Raw genomic sequence first — 21,506 nt, 5'->3', positions numbered from 1 at the left:
TGCCCTTTCACATTGAGAAAATAGATAAACCAGGTCCTGGTCAATCCCAGTTTTCTGCTTTGCAGTGATCCAGTAACAAGTGGAAAAAAAGTGATTTGACAATATCATAGGTCTCACAGTAAGCTCAGTTAAACCTGTGATGGTCTGAGCATCACTGCCTGCCTGCTGAGGGAACAGCACCTTGCAAGCCACCAATCAGACTTCTGAAGTGTGTTGTCACCTGCTCTAGCAATCAAATAATCCCCAGGCTGTGGGGAAGAAACCACAGAGCTATCAATGCTTCTCTGCTACTCAGTCCCCAGCCAAAGAGACAGAGCAAGCAGCTCTGCAGCTACAAGCAGCCAATAACAAGTGTCTTTATCTGCAGCCAACATAACTGTAATAGAGTATCAAGGGAGCACAGGGGAATCCACAGAGAAGTCTCCCTAGGAAGCTGCTGTTCTAATTAATTAATCATAAAAGAAGCAGCTGCCATGACTAAAAAGGACTATTTTGACCACTTTTTATTTAGTAATCTTTTAAGACAGTGTCAATTTGAGGCATCACCTGCATTTATCAAATTCTCTTACTTTCACCTATAGCATTTTATCCCACTTTGAGGAACAAAACCCAAAATCTATGTGTGTGAACCATTGCGTGGAGAATACTAAAACCATTTATAAGCAATGACCGCTATGAAGTCAGGCCTACGGATTATCTCCCAACTACAGACAGAACAGCTATTGCCATGGTTTAAACCCGGCCAGCAGCCAAACACCACGCAGCCGCTTGCTCACCCTCCCCCGCCCCAGGGGATGGGGAGAGAATTGGAGGGGTAAAGGTAAGGAGACTCGTCGGTTGAGATAAAAACAATTTAATAATTGAGATAATTTAATAATAATACTAATAATAAAATATACAAACAAGTGATGCACAATGCGATTGCTCACCACCCGCTGACCGATGCCCAGCCCGTTCCTGGCTAGCAATCTCAGAGGAGGGAAAATCCCAAAACCACAATCCCATAAGAGCCAGAGCTTCCCAGCCAACGCTCATCTCTATACTGAGCAGGATGTCGTACAACATGGAATATTTCATTGTCCAGTTTGGGTCTGCTGCTCTGGCTCTGCTCCCTCCCAGCTTCTTGTGTACCTACACACTAGCAGGACATGGGAAGTTGAAAAGTCCTTGATTTCTTAGCAACAACTAAAAACACTGGTGTATTATCAACATTCTTCCCATACCAAATTTCACACTGAACCCAAAACACAGCACTACTCTAGCTACTAAGAAGGAAAACGAGCTCTATCCCAGCTGAATCCAGGACAGCCATTAATAAAAGACAAAGGACAGCCAAATAAAAGGTCTCAACTTCTAAACAGTAAAATTCTTCTTGCTTTCACATTTCATAAACATTGTGGAATAGAGAAGCATACTGCACATGACTGTCAATTCCCAGCCTTCCAAATAACTGGTAGCAGAGCAGGCAATTCACCTCACCATGTCAGATCACAATAAACGTAGCAACATGCTGAAGAGTTTTCAAGGCCTTTTGCAAATGCCCGTTCACAAAACACCTACTATTCTCCAATTTCAACTAGGTTTCGGAGATTTAGTCTAACTCTATCTTTCCTTGCAAAGTGAGGTTGACAAAAGTTCTGCCAAAACAAAAGTTATACTTTTATATATATATATGTATACACACACACAGAGTTTTCCAACACAATACATTACTTTGCCTTTTTCTAATTTTGCAAAAACTACATTGGAACACAAGCCCAGACTGGCAGAGAAGCACTTCATACAAGTTTAAAAATTTCCTGAGTGTACAGCTTTGCTATACAAGGGCAGTATTCTTCCCATATACAAAACCGTCTTTCTTCAACAGTGACTGTGCAACAACCTCCTGTATATCCCTTCCTCTGTAAGGTGGAACCTTGTCATTCACAGATTGTCACCTGACAACCACAAGTGACATTAGTCCACTTCCTCACTGGGAACACTCCTCTCTATCTACATTATATTTGTACTTTTGTACACCTGAGCCAGAGAACGTATCTTCTACTGTCAAACTGCAAAGCACAGAACGCTTATTACTCACTCTTGCAGGTACAACAGATTTATGACCGCACACAGCTTCCTGATGTTGGCTGTCAGATGTCAAGCAATTCCTGACATCAATTCTTACTGCATTTTACACAATTTAAAATTTAAACTCAAGAGCTTGTTCTTGCCTGCTTCAAATTATGATTCAAGATGCAAACTGCTCTATGCAGCCAGATCCCTATGACACCTGGCTGGACAAACAGCGAGTGCAATGGACCACTTGAACCTTTAAGAGGACGTGGGCCTTATTTGGATAGACATGGAATGTGGCACAACCTCTGGCACTGAAATTCAAACCAGTTGCAAAATTATGAATCTTTTTAAGTGAGATAGAGAGTATATGATTCACCACATTAATGAAATCCCATCAGATTTTCTCCCTGGCTAGATTCAAAGTCTTCAGGAAATTGCCACATGATAGTCATCTGTGCAAAGCTACTGGCCAGACTAGCACTTAAAAATTACTTTTTTAAAAAGATTAAAAACAATGTATATTTGCAAGAAAGAAAAACTATAAGGATTGCACAATGAAAGTAGCAAATATATCAGCTACCTAGATACTTCAAGTAAGAAAGAATAATATTCTAATGCTTTTATCCCTCCCACCCAAAAAAATGTACTTGATCTAAAACAATGTTTCAAAGTCATACTTGGCAAATTTTATCAAACCTAGAGAGGTGTACTCCACTGATTTCCAGCTATATTAACACTTATTTTAGGTAAGATACAACAGCATTGAAATCAAATCTTGGATTTTGGACTCAACACGGAGCAATACAGTAAAATGTAAGATATCTGATTTCTAGATGTATTTCTAATGTTTAGGGCTTTAATCTCAGAGTGAATGGATTTCCAGAAAAATCCATTCACAGAATCACAGAATTCCTTTATCTGAAACCAAGCATCAGATTTTAAATTGTACATGCACCTGTTTGGAGCATCATTAAGGCTTTCTAAGGAAAGGATATTAAAACTATGGTTAAATTAACATGGATTTTAAGGGGCCTGCTTAACATGCTGTTTTCAGGCAGGCTAAAGAGAAGGTAACATAGAAAAGGAGCTTGAAAAAAGTGAAAACACTAAGCACATCCCTGAATGGAAGTACTGACAATCTCTAATTGCTGAAACAAACATACAATGAACTGAAAACGCGGCAAACATCCCCTCTCCTTAGACACAGAACTAAAAACCAAAGCCGTAAGCGTTAAGTACACGCAAGAAAGCGGAACACAGACATCTCAAGCAGCTTGTCTTTCCCGAAGCATTAACGCCGGACAGCTGGCAGTGACAACCAGCTCAGAGCCCCACGGAGAGAGGATTAGGGTCTAACCGACACGTAGCGGGCCCAGGCGCCGACCAGGCCCGCAGCACTCCTCGGCAGGCCCCGGCTCAGCTCCTCAGGGCTCCCGCCGACCCCACAGCCCGTCACCCAGCGGCATAGAGGAGCTGTACGGGAGCTCTCTGCCCCGCCGGGCTCCCGCGCAGCCCCTCCACGCCCTCCCGCTTCCCTCACAGCGGCCCCTCAGCACCCCCCAACCGCCCTCCCTACCGGCGGCCAGGAGAGCGGGGCCTGGCGGTGCGGTCGCAGCTTGGCTAACCGGGATGAAGGGCACGGTGAAGTTGAACTCGGTAGCAGAGGAAGAGAAGAGCAAGTTGGTGCTGCCGGTAGCCCCAGACTTCGTCGCCGCCATGGCTGCAGCCCGGCCACGTCTCTTCCCCCGCGGCGGCTCAGCCCTTTCCGCCCTCACCGCTTTGCCCGCTTCTAAGATGGCGGCGACGGCGACGCGCCCTGACGGCCTCTCCGCGTACGAGTGAGGGGGAGAAGGCGGGCCTGGCCTTGGCGGTGCCGCCATTGCTGCAGGAAGAGGAGGAGGAGGAGGAGGAGGGCGGAAGTGGGGAGCCCCCGTGCTAGGCTTGTGAGCGGGAGTTGGCGGCTGCAGGGCGCCGGCAGCCCCCTGCCTGCCCTCGTCCCCCGCGGCGAGGCTCTCCCCCGCCATGCCGTGCGTGGCCGACTGGCTCAACAACCCCTTCAGCATCGTGCAGGGCATCTTCGGTGAGCGCGGGCCGGGCAGGGCCGGGATCCTTTCAGCAGCCGCCCGGCCGCCGTGAGGGCGCCCGTAACCGCGCGGCAGCCGGACGGGGCTTTCTCTCAGGGGGTGGCAGCGGGAGAGCGGCGGGCCCGGCCTGGCCGGGGCGGGTGAGACCGAGGGCGGCGGGCGCGGGGAAGCGCCTGGGTGAACTGGGAAGAGCAGCGAGGGCCGGTCGCGGCTTCCTCCTTCCCCGCCGGGAGCGGGCGGGAGCCGCGCTCCCCAGGCCTCTGAGGGGCTGTACGGTCGGCGGCTGCGGGTCCCGGCCTGCAGCTGTGCCGGTACCTCACGGCCGGGCAGCAAGGTCTGCCTGGGCTTGGCAGGCCGGTTAGGGGAAGAAAAAAAACACAAAAAAAATAAAAAACAAAGCCTATTTTGGGTTTCAGGAATAACGTGTGCTGGCTATGTGGATTACCGATCAGTAGTAATGTTAGCAGTGCCATCCGCTGAAGCTATTTCTGTGCTAGGCATGATCTTAACTAAAAGCACGTTGAAATTAAAATTTCCGCAGTGAACATAAAGTGGTACCTCGCCTCCTCCACTTTCTAGCTGGGTGTACTGCAGTGCTTTAGAGCTTGTCCTCAGCTTCCCAGAGTTGCTGTGTTCATCTTAATTCTATTCTGGGCAGATGACTGCATTTTAGACTACTTTATGCTTCTCACAATTGTACTGACTTCCCATCTTACACCCTTTCAGGCAGGCTGTTTGAATTACTATATTAAGAGAATGCCAAAGAGAAGTCTGTTATGTGATGCTAATACACGCATAAATGTGTTTTGTTTGTAGCCCAAAATGTTCCCAACTCTGATTGGGAAAAGAAGGTAACCGAATACTTCAAGGAGAAATTAAAAGAAAATAATGCTACTAACTGGGTAAGATTGTTTTATTCTTTGGGAGTTACGCCTTTCCTAAGTTTCATTCTTTTGACCTCTTAATTATTGCAGTGATGTGTCTTTGAGAACTTCTTCCTTTTTGTGATAAGTACACTTCCAAATTTTAGGCCTAGGCTTTGTGATACGTTATTTACATCTCGGTGGCTTTAATCTGTGTAAAGCAAAGATGTAAAATCCCGACTGAAACAGAAGCCCACCCCCTTGACTTCAGTGTACTTACCGTTTTGCCCTGGGCCGTAGCCTCTGAACGCTGCCTATTCGTAGTGAAATCCAGTAGATGGCAGGAGCTGACAAATACTGTCATTTTGGAAAGTGTTAATGCTTGCTCTGTCTGTTGTGAGTCTGCAGGAAGTGTTTGCACACCACAAGTTTCTGAACTGCGTTTAGAAACCCTTTCTCTCGTGATCTTTTGTCGTGATGCTGCAGACTCTGTGTGGGTTGAATAAATAGCTGCTTGGGCTTTCAGATTTTTGGAAAAAATACCTTCTGTTAAAACTGTGCCTTACTGGGCTGGATCAGGCCTGGTTTTTGCAGTTTAGCAAGGAAGCTATGCTTTAGGTCTGAAAGTAAAGCTGAGTTCAAAAGCTGATATTTTTCTAAAATACTGGTGAAACCGGCTTCACGTAACACTGCAAAGTGGATTACAAACTTCCATATCAAATCTGTTCCGCTTATGGCTAAAAAAAATAAGTGAAAATGACTGGATTTCTTTTATTCTTCCTCTGTCAGTGAGAGTATTCTGTAATTAATATTTTAGTGACAGTTTAAATCAAAGTGTAGATGGCAAAAGTGTGTTAAATTTACATTAGAAGAAACTGAAAGCGCGTTTTCTTACTCAAGAAAAACATGAGGCGATATATGTATGTTTGTTAAAACACCATTTCCTATAGGGCTACTTCTGTTTTTTTGTTGTATTTTAATGTTGGATGTGGTTTTTTTTCAACAAAGAGTTTCTTCGCTATCAGAAAACTCTATTCTTATTGCAAGTCTCATTCTTTCAAGTTACACCACATGCCTAGGCATTGATTTTTTTTTTCCTTCTGTTTTTCCATTGTCATGTAAACATATGTGAAAAAGGCTCCCCCAGTGTGGACTTGGAAATTAACATACAGGTTTTCCACAGCCTTTTGTTATAAGAAATTGTGTATGCAATTGCTATGGTACCACTCATACATAATACACGATAAAAGTGCTGTTAAGTGGGAATAAGTAATAAATTCTATTTAATACTGCAGCTTCAATAATTAATTCCCAGTTTAAGGGTTAGTTTCAAATGTTGTACAGTTTTCATATGGCTTCAGTGACTGAAATGCATTTCTTTTATAGTCCAGTATCAGGGTTGAGAAATGAATGGGACTGGTGGCTTTAGAACTGGAAGAATTTGGGAACTGTTAAGTGTCCAATAATCGTAACTATTATCTGCAACAGCTATTGCAGAAACTTCCGGTGTTGAGATGTACACACTTTGTTCCTGCTTGGATTAGGGCAGGAGATGTACTCAGAAAATATTAAGTATGTTACCTGATAAGACAATTAATCATATCAACAACAGTACAGGATTTGAGGGAAGTAACTGCACAGTAGTGTATACCACATGATCAGAGCATAAGTTGGTAACAGCTTTTGTGCTGGTTTTGGCTTACTTCAGAGCATTTCTTAATGTATACCAGTTGTTTAGAATAAGCTCTTTCTTATAGGTTCCATCACTGAATGATGTTCCCGTACATTACCTAAAACCCAACAGTTTAGTGAAATTTCGCTGCATGGTTCAAGATATGTTTGATCCTGAGTTTTACATGGGAGTATATGAAACAGTTGACCCAAACACAAATGCACGTGTAAGTGAAATACTGATTTATTGTTTTAGTAAATGTTTATAATTATTCATTTTAGTCCTCATATTTCTCTAGTTTCTGAGTTAAAACTATGGAGTCTGGACACTATTTAATAGTAACTCTGTATGGCTCAAATGGCATCAGTAATACATCACTTCTTATGTTTCTGTTAAGGAATTACCAAAATAATGAAAGCTTTGGCAGTGTGTCTTTGAGGGACTTTTGACTGCAGTGATTTTGGTGTAAGTAATTCATGTTCAGGGTACTGTCAGAAGTGAACTGATTGCATTGCCTTTTCCTTGACAGGTTTTACATTTTGGTAAATACAGAGATGTGGCAGAATGTGGGGTAAGTTATACAAGTTACATGAATTTTGAGATAAAACATTAGACAGAAAGATGCAGTTTATAGGGCCAGTATAGCTTATTTGGTACTCACCAGTGGATTTCTGGAGATACTGCTGTTAAAATGCAAAAGTAATCTCAGGTTTGGAAAGCAGAGTATTCCGAACTGCTCATGCAGTTAAGCATTCTAAGTTCAGCAGGCTCCAAGATGTTTCTGTTGTATTTAAAATTTCTTTGCTCGGAGGGAGAGGGGAAGTGCTCTCGATCTTGAAACTTTCTGCTATGGGAAACAATTTACTTTTGGTAGTGCAGTGCAATTAGAATCAAAGCATTATAGATACAGACTGACTGGATTTGTTGTTTCATGACTATGTAGTCTTGCGTGTTTGTTGGAACTTCTGGGTGAGTACCTGAACCTGTGAGATTAGCTTAAAAAAAGAAAACAAACTCTAATCAGACTTTTAACAAATTTTCTGTTGGTATTCTAGCCTCAGCAGGAAATTGATTTGAACTCCTCACAAACAGTCACCTCAGAGAGACAGACTTTCTACTGCGTTCCAGTGCCTGGCGAATCAGCATGGGTGAAAGAAATATCCTTTTTGACTGAGCTAGTGCTCTGTTGTACAAACAGTGATCACCAACCAATTCATTAGATTTAAGGAAATAAGTTTTCTTTTGAGTGAATCGGGGAAAGGTGGTAGGTGTAGAAAAAGAAAAAAGGAAAAATGGGTGGTGTGCTATATGCACAAGAGGATGCAAATGAATTTAGGAGCATTGTTTTTTGATTTAGTAGGGATTTAGTCTAGATTTTCATGTTTGCTTGGGAGGATCTTGAAAATTTCAGCTAATTTCTATTTGTAAATGCCTAGAAAAAAGAGAAACCTCAGTTGAGCCATGGGCATTCCATTGGCGTTTTCTGATTAAATTAGGACACTGTTACATAGTGAGAGTCTCCTACAAGGACCTGTGAAAACACCTGTAGCTGAACATGTTAAGACAATAATTCCTGGAAAAATGAAGTGGTTTTAATAGTTCGAGCACAGTATGTAATTTTCTCCGTAAGTAAAGGAAACATTTTGAGGAGAAACAAATCATCTTTAGTTTCTTCTAGTAAATGGAAGTTAAATTAATCTGAGTGGAATGGATACAGGATGCTTATTTTAACACCTTTTAGGAATTTTCTATTCTCTTCTCCAGGGGAAGGTCTAGAAAACCTAAGATGTGTTGCATTTTGTAAAAAGATAAGAATTTGATCATAAATCTATAATGATTTGATATCTCCTATTTTGAGTTCAGAATTTAAGAAAACTTGTCATTGGCACAGAATGTCAATGCAATTTTAAAATTAAGTTAACACAATTTTTGTAGTAAGATGATTGATAAGAGTTAGTCTTTGAATGAAGCTTACAGCAAAGTACTGCAGCAGTGGAAAGGTAAAGTGAGCCAGACTATTATTAAAGTAGTAAACACTATTTCAGTGTTTGCCCATCATGTTAAGAAAAGGAAAAGTGTATTAGCTTTTTCAAAATCAATTTACAAGTGTAGTATTGCTAGTATCTTACAAGTATGTAAACATTTTCTGTGTTTCTTTTTAAAGTAATAATAATAATTGTATCAGCAAGTCTTTATTATTGTAATGTCTGTTCTTTAGGGTTGAGATGCGGGAGAGACAAAAGTTCTTGAGATTTTTGAGTTGTACCTGACCAAAAGCATGTTCTCTGGGTGTAAAAAAAAAAAAAAAACCAAAAAAACAAACCAAACCCTTTTTTAGAGATTGATAGTGGAATAGCACTCTGTTTTTTAGTTTCTATTTTCAACAAAGCCAGTGACGGCTGTACACTTCTTAAGCAGGCTATTTTATGTATCCAAAGAGATGACATGTAGATAACAATTTGAAGAATTGTTTTAATGTCTTGCTCAAAGTAGGATAATAGCATTTTCTGTAAAAAAAAAAAAAAAAAAAAAAAGCCCACAAAACAACTTTGCTTGAATTTTCTCAACTGAGTCTGTGGTTGTCCTTAATCTGCAATTTTACGCATATATTAGTTCAAGCCAAGCTCGAGTTAGTCCTTCAACATCCTACACACCAAGTCGCCACAAGAGGAGCTATGAGGAAGATGAGGATATGGATCTACATCCATCTAAACAGAAAGAGCAACATATGGGTAATAGTTGTTATTGATGAATAGTTCTTACGATATCTTTCCAGAATTTGCAAAAATTTCATTTTCAAAAATTGAAATATTTGCAATTGTTTGAATCAGTAGTGTTGTTGCAGCCTTTGTAACTAATTTGGTGGCTTTGAAGTCATCGGTGGTTTAAACTGAAGTAGTGTGGGAGATCCTACAGTGCTGCAATGTATATGGTATGACTTCTTGGTAGTACTTTCTAGAGTTAATTCCTAAAACTAGTCTTTTGTACAGCAGCACTTGTGTATTGCCTTTTGTATGTAACAGCACACAAACAATTTATAGCAGCAGGCTGAAATTTAGGAGTTCTTGTTTAATTTCCCACTCTATTGCAGATGGTAATCTGGGAAAAATCATGTGATCTTGTCTCTCACACTCAAGGTGTGGATTTTGTGTTAATTGAAGCCAAACATGTCAATTAGGTGCTGCTTTGCTACAAACAGTAGTACATATCCAAAAAATATCTTCCAGCCTTACCTCTTTTCTAACATGATTTACTAATCCAGTATCATAAAGGAACCAGATTAATACCAGACACTTGTAGCATCCTGAAGAAAGCTTTTAAACCCTTTAAGAGAAGGTATTTCAAACACTAGCAGTGTTCAGATGGTGTGCAGTTCTTACTGATGTTGTAATCAGTTTGTGAACTGTTTGTTTTGATGCTCATCTGTGGAGATGCCAGTTGAACTGGCATGAGGGTTCTCTTGGAGGTTTTGGCACTTTTCTTTTGAACAAGAGAAAGTGGTTAGTTTAACATCATCAGTTCTGTTAAATAATAGCTTCTACAGTTCTTTTTTCTTTTCTTTTGTTCAGAGTTCTGTGTCTGTCAGGTTCATTAGCTGAATTCAGGTTTTTCCTTTTGTAGTCTAACCAGTTTGCAGGATAGTTTAGACTGGTTTATCTTCATACTCGGACTGATCAATTTGTAGAACAGATTTTTATAGCTTTATTACTGCTGAAAATCTACAGAGATTTTTTTATGTTAACTGTTTTGTTGATGCATATTCTCACCTTTAAGAACTATCTCATTTTTCAAACACGAGGTGCAGAAAAATATTACCTTTGCATGCAGGCTCATGGAATTTAGAAAAAAATCATTCACACAGGTTAAGCATTACATTTTGAACATCAGATTTCTGGCCATGTTTGGGTTTCTAAGACACGTAGGTCTTTACCAGTACTCTCTCTCACACTTAACTCGTTAATATAAAATGTGCATTTGTGAGACTTTTCTATTCTGATTAAGAGTATATTCTGTCAAATATATTGCATTAAATGTTTTTGTCTCGCACACCTTGTTAAATTAGCTTAATTCTGAACTGAGGAAAGTTGTTCATTTTTGAATTTCTGTTTAAAGGGTGTATGAATCCTGTATTTTTCAGGCAGCGGAGGTGATATCCATGGATGTGTGGAGCCAAAGAGATTAGAAACAGAAGCTTCTGCAGGTCATCATCTCATTTCTCCCAACTGCTCCCCTCCACTTGACTTAAATTTTCCATTGCCAGGAGAGAAGGGACCAGCATGTCTTGTAAAGGTAACACAAGTGGAGAGATGATGAGCATGGCTGTGGCCTCAGTGAGGCAGACAGAATCTGAAGTTAGAATGTAAGTAGTTAGTCTTGCATTGGTTTATAGGCACAGAAATTCTCTCAAGTCCAGAATTTTGTGTCTATAATTACATTGTTGCTTTTCACTGTTACATTGTTTCTCTTCATGAGTGCAATGTAATTGCTGAAATCCTTCAACAGCATTTATTAGAGCTTGCACTTTCACACTACACTTAGTTTTAAAAAAACAAAAAAAAAAGTCTACACTAGGTGTAGCTGGCATGGACTCCTGGTATTTTTCTTTTAGGATTTGTCCTCTAAAGGAAAAAAGTTGTGATAGAACAAGCCAAAAAAAAAAATACACTACATGTTTTTGTATTGTACACTATATGTTTTTGTATTGTATTTGAAACAGTCTTTGATTCACTAGCATGCTATGTTGACTATGAGACTTCCAACACAAAATTTCTATGCTGTTACTGTGTTGAATGCTCTCTTATTCAGCAGATCTTGATAAATCAGATTAGAATACAAGCGTTTGCATTTGTGTAGCAAAAGAATGCCAGCAGGAAGATGCATGCAGTTGTAGAAAGTAATTTTTCAGTGTAAGCTTACTGACACTGAGGAGTAGGAGACACCTCTTCCCACAGACTGTTCTCAGTCTCCAGTTGAATCTGCTGAGATTCTTCCTTTTGTGGGTGCGTGTGTGTGTGCAGTCCTGCATTTGGCCCATCTGCCTCTGCATTTTATTATTTTCTCTTTGTGACAGGTCTATGAGAGCTGGGATAATTTCAAAGTCAATGATGTTCTGGAGGTATATGGTATTTTGTCTGTGGACCCAGTGCTGAGCATAGTAAACAATGAAGAGAGGTAAGGCTCCCTGATGTGTGATCCTGAAATTTTTAGTTCAATGAGCAAAATATTTTGGCTGTCCCCTTAATACAGACAGGGAAATGTGTAACTACGTAACAGTTATGCTTAAGAGGTTGATTTTGCTGCTTAAAAAAGCTTGATGTGGAAAGTGTTAGATCCACCATCCTGTAAACTGAAGTCCGTTGTACTCGGGTACATCCATACCCTTGGATACACAATGTGGGGTTTTTTTAGGTTGCTGTGCAACCTAAGTAAAGCAGAAGGTGCTTCTATAGCTAAATGTTTTGTACTCTTTCATGCCTATTAAACTTCCAGTGAATGAGTGAATAGTGAAAAAAGCTTTCAAAAATAAGCTTTAAAAGTATAAAATGTCCTTTTGAAATAATTTCTAAGTCCATGGAAGTTGTTACCCTAAACAGTTCTGAAGAATATAAACAAAAGTTTGCATGGACAGTGAAAGTGACCAAAATGAGTAAAAATTGGGTTGATTTTTTTCATTAATTAAGGTATATCATCACATTATACCGCTCATAGAAACTTCCCATATCACCTGCAGTTCTGCAATTACTTGCTTGACAAAAAACTAACTAATCCAGAAGGATGCAAGAAGTCAAAATAAAACTGTTGACTGATCGAACATATGTACTACTGAAGCCTTGAACCATTGCGCTTTAAATTATTTCAGTTGGTGATTTTGTTTATCTTTCTGATAAGTACAATATGGAGAGGGCAGTGTGAATCCTTTATAGTGCCAACTTCTTAAAAGTTAGCTCAGCCTGGTCAGCTGCTTTTGGTTATCATCTTTCTGACAGCTAATCCCAGACTGACAGCTCAGTTGGTCTGTCATAGGTTGTTGGGGTTTTTTCCTGCATGTCATTCTGTCACAAATAGACAAAATGGTGGCATTTAGCAATGTTTTGAATGCAAACAAAAGAAATTTCTTTTCATGGAAAGAGTGGATAGGCTGTTGGTGGACTGCTGAAGAGGCTTTGAAGTTATAAGGCCTTTCAGCTTTTAAAACCAGTACAAGTTGATTAAATTGGTACTAAACTTTACTATCATCTGATATAGTCACTTTAGGGATTTTAGTTTCTATGTAACAAATGAAAACCACCTGGAAAGAATTTTGTAAGGCATCATCAGAGAGAGCAAAGCTTGTGTATCTGAACTCTTAAATTAAGAGGTAATACCTTCAAATTTGAGCTGAGGCACATTAAGATTTATTTACTCTTTTTTTTCTTTTTTTTTTTTTTTTTTTAACTCAGCCACTGATATAGCTGTTATGTGACTGTCTAGAAGATCTTGTTATCAGGCTCCGGAACCCAGTGGAATATGAAAATCTTACATGTGCATACACAGACAAATGTAATAAATCATTAGCTTATTTTTTTAAAAGTTACTGTTTGGACTTCATTAGGTACATGCTGGACAGAACAATGTGTAATATCTTATTTGAAGCTACACCTTATTAAATGGTGCAGCAGACAATAAATGTGCTTTTGTTTGGTGTGTTTGGTTTTGGGGTATTTCTTTTTTTCAGGAAACTAAGACTTTATTATTTTCTGGAAATAATAGAATCCACTTTTTTTTGGTCAAGCATGCTTTGGCATTTCTGTATCATTTATATAATTGTGATTCGGTATTTATGTTCATAAAAATCATAAAGAAGGTAGTTTGAATATGGGAGGAGTTAGCAGGAGCTGGGAGCGGATGCTGTTTGTTCCGATGTGTTCTTGGCCTGGTTCCAGCTGCTCTTAGTCAGATGGAGAGAAATTTGTGTGGAATGTTTCTAAGTCCAGTTGTGCTGTGCCCTTTCCTAGGGACAGCTCAGCCCTTGATCCTATGGAGTGTATGGACACGGCAGAAGAACAGAGAGTGCACAGTCCTCCAGCCTCATTAGTCCCCAGAATCCACGTGATTTTGGCACAGAAATTACAACACATTAACCCATTACTGCCTGCCTGCCTTAACGAAGAGGAGAGTAAAACCTGTGAGTATCTGAACTTGACCTCTCTCTGTGTACTAGTGCATGTGAACAAGCACTTCTTTGCTCAGAGACAAATGCATCAGTGGCAGGGTTTGAATTTAAATCTTGTTAAATGGAGGAACCATTCAACTCTACAGAACTGGACAAGATACACGTGTTTGTGTTCGATGCTTACATGTTTCTTTTTCTGACATAAATGTGATTTATATGAAACTTGGTTTTGCATTCTGCACGCCCAAGGATTTTACCAAGTTGTTCAGCAATAAGATTTTATTTGTTTTCAAATGGAGTAGTGAATTGCTGGAAATCTTGATTTCCAGTTTAGTTTAACAGTGAAAATAAGAAACATACAGACAACATAAAGAATCATAACACTGTGAAGTAAATAAGGCAGATTTGTTTTCAAGCAACTGTGCTATTCCCTGTGGCCTGTTTGACTGGGGATTTTTTTTGTCTTTGAATTATTGCATGCAAACCTCTAACTGATATTTAACATTTTCTTCCTTGTGTGCCTTGTATTGGTTGTCCTGAGCAGTGCTACGTGCAAGGGATTTTTGTTCTGCCTTTTAATATATTATGGATAGGCTATCAATTCTAGAAATTTGGCTCCAAACTTTACAGCCTTCTGCAAATGCATTACACAATATCTAATTTTAAAAAAGGAAACATTTCTGAGGAAATGTGAGTGACTCAGCTTATATAAAGCCAGCAATTGCTCAGCTGGAAAACTGACGAATGTTTATGTTTCCTAGGCTGCTTTGGAGTAACCATTTTTCTTCATCAAACTGTACTGGAAAGTAAGATTTGTACAGAGAGAAGAGGGTGAGGAACAGCAGGTTTTCTGACATTTGTTGTCTTCTGCTCTTTTATCAGTTGTTTCTAATTTCATGTCTGAGCTGTCACCAGTCAGAGCAGAGTTGCTTGGGTTCCTCACCCACGCCCTCTTGGGAGACAGTTTGGCTGCTGAATACCTTATATTGCATCTCATCTCTACAGTGTAAGTATTTAGATGTTTGTTCAGAGTTTATATACTCATGTTTTAAAAAGAATCTCGTTCTGTGGGGTTCTTCAGCACTCTGCAAATTAATGGCAGAAATGGCTTCAATAGCACTTGTTCCAGTAGTACTTCGTCCAGCTAGAGCTGTCCTGTCATAATAGACACCATAAACAGATTTAATTGTCTGAAATAACAGTAAGTTTTCTTAAAAGGCTAGTTTTGTGGCAGTATATCCTTTCAGTGTTCCTTTGAGAGATGGACAAAATCTCCAAGATACACTTTTAAACAGAGGTATGAAAACATCTTTTTATCTCTAGCTTTTTTATTGAATAGGACATACCACTGACTTCTCAAAGACAGCATTTACTAACTGCAGTGATTATTGTTTAGGTATTAAAAGATACTGAAAGGTACATTCTGGGAATTTGTTTAATTACATGTAGGTGTGTTTAATGGTAAGTTCAAGTGCCCCCCATTTAGCATGTGACAGAAATTTACCCCCTGAGCTGATGCTGTAGCTGGATGTGTATGTGTTGTGATCTGTCTTCGTGGGTGATTAAAGTGGATTTGCTTAACGTTCTCTTAATGTTGGTTTAAACTGTCATTGGATGAAAGAGCAGCATCCTGTGACTCATTAAAATTTCAGGTGTGAAACTTCAGACAATATGTTTTCATTAGATGAAGTATAGTTGTCATGCTCAAATTGAATTTTAGTTGTTCTTCAAAATGTAAATGGATTCCAGTAAAAAAAAAAAAAGTAATTTCTTGGTAAATGAACCACTTGTTTTATGGTTTTCAAAACTTCCATTCTGCTACAAAGTGAATAGTACAGCACATACTTGTTTAAGAGAAGTGTGTACAGAGCTGTAACTGGACTCAGCATCTTACCTTTCTCATACCTGCAACTGATGTGTAAAAAGCTATAAGATATTTCTGTGTCTTAGTGAGAGAGGTGGTATCAAGACAGATCCAACCATAATGCCATGGCAGCATAATTATGAGCTGACAAGATTTATCGTGGTTACACTCTGCCCTGAACCCTTGTCCCCATGTGACTATAAGTAACTGCAATATCGGTATGCAGGGCTTTTTTTTATTCTGTGCACACTTCGTTCTTTCTAGTGGGACTGTGAATTCTCTAACACTTAGACTAGAATATGTTTCCTCTCTTAGCTGATATCACAAAAAAGTTGAAATTTGTCAAGAATGGGGAGAAGATATACAGTAAGAGGAGGGAGAGGAAAGCTGAGGGCAGGTAAAGGAATCAGCATGATAAGCAGGGAAATTGAGATTGGGCAGCGAGAAAGGAAAAGAATGAAGTGTGTTGACTGAGTAACAGTGGAGCACGAGGAGAACAGAACGTCTGGAAAGCACATTGCAGGATCTCAAGCACTATAAATGTACTGCTTTTGTGCAATGCCACAAAGCCTTCCAGAGCAGCCTTCAGCCTAATTTAGCTCCTTGGACACTGGAGGAGGAAGAAAAGGTGGCTATTATTTATGTATGTATTAGTATTGAAATCCTGCTAGCTATCAGAGAACTGCCCAACACTCAAACTGACTGAGACCTGTATTCACCATGCTAATCAGATGCTTGCCTGACCTGTGTTGTTTTTGGTTTAGTTATGCAAGACGAGATGTGCTTCCTCTGGGAAAATTCACAGTCAACTTGAGTGGATGTCCAAGAAACAGCATCTTCACAGAGCACATATACCGCATTATCCAGCAGCTTGTTCCAGCAGTAAGAATAATGCTTTAATAGTTCTGATAGTAGATGTTGGACTAATTGCTCCAACCAAATAAACGTATTTTAGTTAAAGTCAGGCCTCTTAAATGAAGGCTCCTGCTATCTGTGTTGAGGTCAGATAAAAACAGAGATGTAGCTTGCCTGTCAGTTGAAGTCCCTATTTACCTACTCATCTAGGATGAATATGGAATAAAATCATATCCTCCAAGGTTTTAAACTGACAGACAGATACTGCATACTTTGTCTTTCTGGATTGATATCTTTAGACATTTAGGTCATTTAATTGTCACATCATTACCATTTATCCTCAAGCTTGTGGATACTGTTCTGCAGAAAATTCATAGTAATTCCATTTGGGGTCATAATAATTGTATTGCTGCAATAAGTTTTGTTTTACTTACTATGGAGATTCATGGTTATAGCTCTTGCTGAAGGGAGCAGCATTTACTGGGGAAGCTGGAGGAGAGGAAAGTGCTGATTAGTTTCTTTTCTCGTTGCAGTCCTATCGCCTACAAATGACCATTGAAAACATGAACCATTCACGATTTATCCCACACAAAGACTACGCAGCTAATCGCTTAGTCAGTGGAGTATTGCAGCTTGCCAGCAACACTTCCCTTGTAGTAGATGAGACTCAGCTTGAGCAGGGACAGCTTGACACCACAGGTAGACCTTTTTTTGTTTTTTTTTAAAAAAAAAATCTCATCTGGAAGGTTAAAAGTTGTTATATTTTTAAGACAGTCGTGGTAATGATGCCCCAGTGATAACTTTCTATTACAAAACTGTGGTTTCTATATCGTATTTCGTTGCTTGAACTAGCTTCCTGCTGCTCTGCAGCCTTCTCAGGCAACTTAAGGCTTGATCTCCTGTTTTTTTTTTTTTTCCCTGTTTGACTTTGTGGAAGTTTCTGGTGTTTTGCTCAGAAATGCCTGTGTTGAGTCAAAATCTCTATCCCAGACCACAAACGACCAATAATGAAACAAGAAGGTTCCTTGTTTAGTATAGCTTTGTTTGCATTGTAGAGAACTCCGGACAGTGTCTTTGTCACTTGGTGGAAAAGGCCACTAATTTGAATAAATCTTTAGACCAAAATACCTCTGATTCATTAGAATGGCCTTTCAGTTTCCTGTGATAATGAGTAAGTTTCAGTTTCCTGTGATAAAGTAAGTGGGGGAAGCATATGCTGCTGCCTTATGCTTTAGACTTTTACTGTATATATGGAAACCATCCCTGAAAACCCAACTGAAAATGGGAGATAAAAAAAAATATCTATTACTGTGTGGAACAGAATGATGATTCTGTCTTGTAAGCTGATGTAGCACTGTGTAGCGTGCTTTCTACAGAGCTTTAGATAATTAATTTAATTATAACCTACATAAAAGAGGTTGCACTACCTATTAAAAGTTTGGTAACTGGAGAAGGTGTATGCATAGTATGGATATCTGGTGATTTCAAGGAAAGAACAGGAAATCACTGGAAATGACTTTATTTTAAAATAAATCTCCCTAATGAGTATCAGTGCTCTGTCCCGTTCAAGCATTTAGTTTGGCAGAACTAGTGAGGTTCAGATTTCAGGTTGATTCTATTTAGAAACATAATTTTGGTTTAGGTTTTTTTTTAATTACTGCTGTTAAAAGTTGTTCATTGAAATTATTTACTTGGTTTTGAGTCTTCAGTATTTTTTTGTTACTCTGCTTTAGTAAAGTTACAAAATTTCACTAAAGAAAATAATAAAACTAGTAGAAATCTTTGCATTGTCTGTTTCCAAAAAAAAAGTCAAAACATGAAAAACTCCCGTTCGCAGAAAATTCTTGCTCTGCTGGTTTATAGGTTTTCTAAAATGTTTGTCCTTAATGTCTAAAAAAACCTCAACATCTAATGCAAAGTAGTATTTTAAGTATTAAAAGCTGGAGATAAAATAGGCTTGTTAATTTTATTTCATTTCTGTTGGTGTGATGTTCTCTACTGAATTTAGAGTTTAAAAAGTAGGAATTTTTAATTTCTTGTAACAATGTTGGGAACAAAACTTAATCCTAGAGAAGAGTAAGTGTCTTAACAGATCTAATAGTTGGTCTGGAACTGTTAGAAGTTACAGTTTAAGAGATTTCAAATGGGGAAAATGTCCCAGAAGTAAGCCATAATATTAAATATGCCTTTATTTACTAACTTTCCCTTTATTTACAGTATAGTAAATTAATATTAACTCATTAAAGGCAAAAACATAACAACGGATGTGTCGTTTGCAGTAATGCTGCTGAAAAGAAGTTTGAATTGTTGGGTACATGTCAGTATTTCAAAGGGAGAATTCCAAGAGTTAACCAGTTAATTTGTCAGTCTTAACTTTCTAGATCTTAAATAACTTCATTCCAGGTAAGGCAAGTGACTTTCATTATCATTTTGCCAAATTTTTATAAGTATTTTCTTCAGCTGTTCTGGTCTTGCTAGCCTATCTAATGTGTTCTTTATCCAGCAAGACTTTTTTTTCCCCCCTCTTAAACTCCACTTGCTGTCAGATAATTTTGTCCTCTTTTGAGGAGAGAATTTTCTCTGTAAATAGTTATCTGGCTTTGTAAGACCGATGAAAACATTAGCTATTAACACATATGCTAGGCCAGATAAAATTTAGGCTTGAAATCCTTCAAGAATTCTTAATTTTGGCCTTAAGAAGGGGTTGTCTCTATCTGGAAGACCCCACAGACACAAGAAGGATGCTTGCAAGAATTCTTCTACCAGCTGCTCACTGAAAAGAGATTGGAAAAAAAAATCCAGTCTGACATTTGTTTAGGTCCGGTTGTCAGAGAATTTGTTCTTGCCTTTCTAGGTGTACATAATGTGACAGCACTGGGTAATCTGATAACCTGGCAGAAGGTGGATTATGACTTCAGTTACCACCAGATGGAATTCCCATGCAATATTAATGTTCTTATCACTTCAGAGGGCCGATCGCTCCTACCGGTATGGCAAGGTCTTCCTGAATTTGGGGAGTAACTACAGTTGGTAGCTACTTACTTAGAGCATGCTATTCCAGGGACAAGCGTAGACAGGAAAACTGTCTTGTGACCAAGGGCGGGTATGACACTCGCATCAGTTACTGCCTTCTCCCTCGTGGTTGCAGCCAGGCCAAAAACCTGTTCAAAGGAAAACGAAGAGACTGACCTTGCCTCCTCCTTGGCTGAACAGTACAGTGATGGCAAGGCTCGAGTTACTAATGGAGGCCTGGTAATGGGTAAAGCCTGCAGAGACACCACTGATCTCAAAGCCTTACTCTAGAACAGTAGTTCCTGAGGTGATGGGCATAGGAATAAAGAGCAACAGATCTGGCGTTGACGCCAGCGTGGCCTAAGCTTTACAAATGTCTGATCTCTTGCATTCCAGCTTTATGAACTGGGTCTTTGCTCTCTTGCCTCTAAGTGAAACTGGCTCCTGCCTGAATAAGGACTTCACGCTAGTTTTCAAGACAAGAACTGTTAAATATTTAAAGAATTAATTGTCTTACCTTAATTCTGGGAAATATTGATTTCTGTTGCTTTAGAGATTAAATTAGTCTTGGAATAGAAGAAAACAGGATGTGGAAAGAGATGATATGTAATTTTATTTTTCAGTCAGATTGCCAAGTCCACTTACAACCACAGATAATTCCACCAAACATGGAAGAGTACATGAACAGCCTCCTAACAGCAGTGCTCCCTTCTGTGTTGAACAAATTTCGAATTTATCTAAGTTTGTTGAGGCTGCTGGACTATAGTATATCTGATGAAGTGACCAAGGTATGGATGACTTCACTAATGTGTTTTCAACTGTATATTCAGATAAAAAGCACCTTTATAGAAAGTTACTGTACTTTCCCATTGTTCCCTGTCAGTGATTCTCCTTGAAGTGTTCTAAAAACCAGAGGCATTTCTTGCCTGGAATGTGCCTTCAAGGCTTTGTACTCTTGAGTATTTCAGTATATATTTTACATGTACCCTGCTTTCTAAAACTCATTTTGAAAGCTAATTCTTTTTAAAGATGAGAAGTAGCTTATTTTTACTCAGGCTCGCTTCCTGACAGCAATGAGCTGAAATGTGTCTCCTGGAATCTAAGGGTTGTTATGGTGGTTTAGCTCCATAAAAGCTTATCTCATAGTGAAGATTCTATTTTGCCACTTAATTACATGCCGTATTGTTTATAGGCAGTAGAAGAAGACTTTGTAGAAATGCGCAAGAATGACCCCGAGAGCATAACAGCTGATGATCTGCACAGAACTCTGCTTGTAGCAAGGTGGGTAGTGCTGTTTGCCAGAACTAAAAGCTTTCTGGCAAGCTGGTAATAAATCCAGTCAAGGCTCAGAGTCTGCAGTCTGATTGCAGGTGCCTGAGGCTGGCTAACAGTCAAAAGATGGAATCTCCTCTTCCTTTGTTCCTCTTGTTGCAGATTCTTAGGCAAAGTATTTCCTCCCATGCTTTCGAGTTCATAGGATACTGAAAGAAAACTGGTTTTGTACTGTATTAGCTTATCAAACCTGACACGTGAACAAGCTCTTAATCGCTGTTTCTGCTCCTCCAGGTTCCTGTCTCTCAGTGCGGGGCAGACAACGCTGTCGCGGGAGAGGTGGCTGAGAGCAAAACAACTGGAGGCGTTACGGAAAGTCCGACTTCAGCAACAAAAATGCGTTAATGGGAATGAACTTTAATATTTTGTGGCTGTCGCTATGAAAATTTGTCTAATCCTAGATGGAACCCATACTAAGATTGGAATATTGTTTATACCAGTTTTTGTAGATAATTTATACCAAAAAGTTATGGATATTTACCCTTGCAGTCTGAACACACTTAACTCTGTTCAGCCAGTTAAACATATTTTATGAAATTTTTTTGGAGCCTGTTTTGTAATTGAAAATTGGTAACAACGAGCAAATTGTTTGATATTAAACTTTAATACTGAA

General features: G+C 39.3%; 2 protein-coding genes across 4 annotated transcripts in view; one reads left to right on the top strand and one right to left on the bottom strand.

Annotated features, from left to right (window-relative positions):
* Positions 1 to 3,952, bottom strand: part of SEC23IP (SEC23 interacting protein) — a 25,057-nt gene extending 21,105 nt beyond the window's left edge. For both annotated transcript variants that reach the window (XM_074875419.1, XM_074875421.1), the window contains exon 1: positions 3,635 to 3,952. In XM_074875419.1, coding sequence (XP_074731520.1) covers positions 3,635 to 3,938 — 304 coding nt within the window. In that variant the 5' untranslated portion in view covers positions 3,939 to 3,952. The remainder of the gene's footprint in view (positions 1 to 3,634) is intronic.
* MCMBP (minichromosome maintenance complex binding protein) lies at positions 3,874 to 21,506 on the top strand. Of its 2 annotated transcripts, XM_074875422.1 has the most exons (16): positions 3,878 to 4,138; positions 4,959 to 5,044; positions 6,763 to 6,903; positions 7,207 to 7,248; positions 7,733 to 7,834; positions 9,280 to 9,409; positions 10,816 to 10,967; positions 11,749 to 11,849; positions 13,673 to 13,842; positions 14,713 to 14,836; positions 16,459 to 16,576; positions 17,083 to 17,248; positions 19,404 to 19,537; positions 20,185 to 20,349; positions 20,754 to 20,842; positions 21,128 to 21,506. In XM_074875422.1, the coding sequence occupies exons 1-16, from the start codon at positions 4,081 to 4,083 to the stop codon at positions 21,252 to 21,254; spliced, it is 1,905 nt and encodes a 634-aa protein (XP_074731523.1). In that variant the 5' UTR covers positions 3,878 to 4,080; the 3' UTR covers positions 21,255 to 21,506. The 2 variants fall into 2 exon arrangements, with proteins under 2 accessions (XP_074731524.1, XP_074731523.1); XM_074875423.1 differs by lacking the exons at positions 20,754 to 20,842; positions 21,128 to 21,506 and having other exon boundaries at positions 3,874 to 4,138; positions 20,189 to 20,349.

The sequence above is a fragment of the Strix uralensis genome, chromosome 7 (genome assembly GCF_047716275.1).
Source record: "Strix uralensis isolate ZFMK-TIS-50842 chromosome 7, bStrUra1, whole genome shotgun sequence".
NCBI lineage: Eukaryota > Metazoa > Chordata > Aves > Strigiformes > Strigidae > Strix > Strix uralensis.
The sequence above is the reverse complement of the archived record's forward strand: the minus strand, read 5'-3'. Positions and strand labels throughout refer to the sequence as shown.

Coding starts and splice junctions, on each gene's coding strand:
- MCMBP (XM_074875422.1), top strand. CDS start 4,081: ATGCCGTGCGTGGCCGACTGGCTCAACAACCCCTTCAGCATCGTGCAG. Junction 7,249..7,732: donor GAGATGTGGCAGAATGTGGG/GTAAGTTATACA, acceptor TTGGTATTCTAG/CCTCAGCAGGAAATTGATTT. Junction 9,410..10,815: donor ACAGAAAGAGCAACATATGG/GTAATAGTTGTT, acceptor TGTATTTTTCAG/GCAGCGGAGGTGATATCCAT.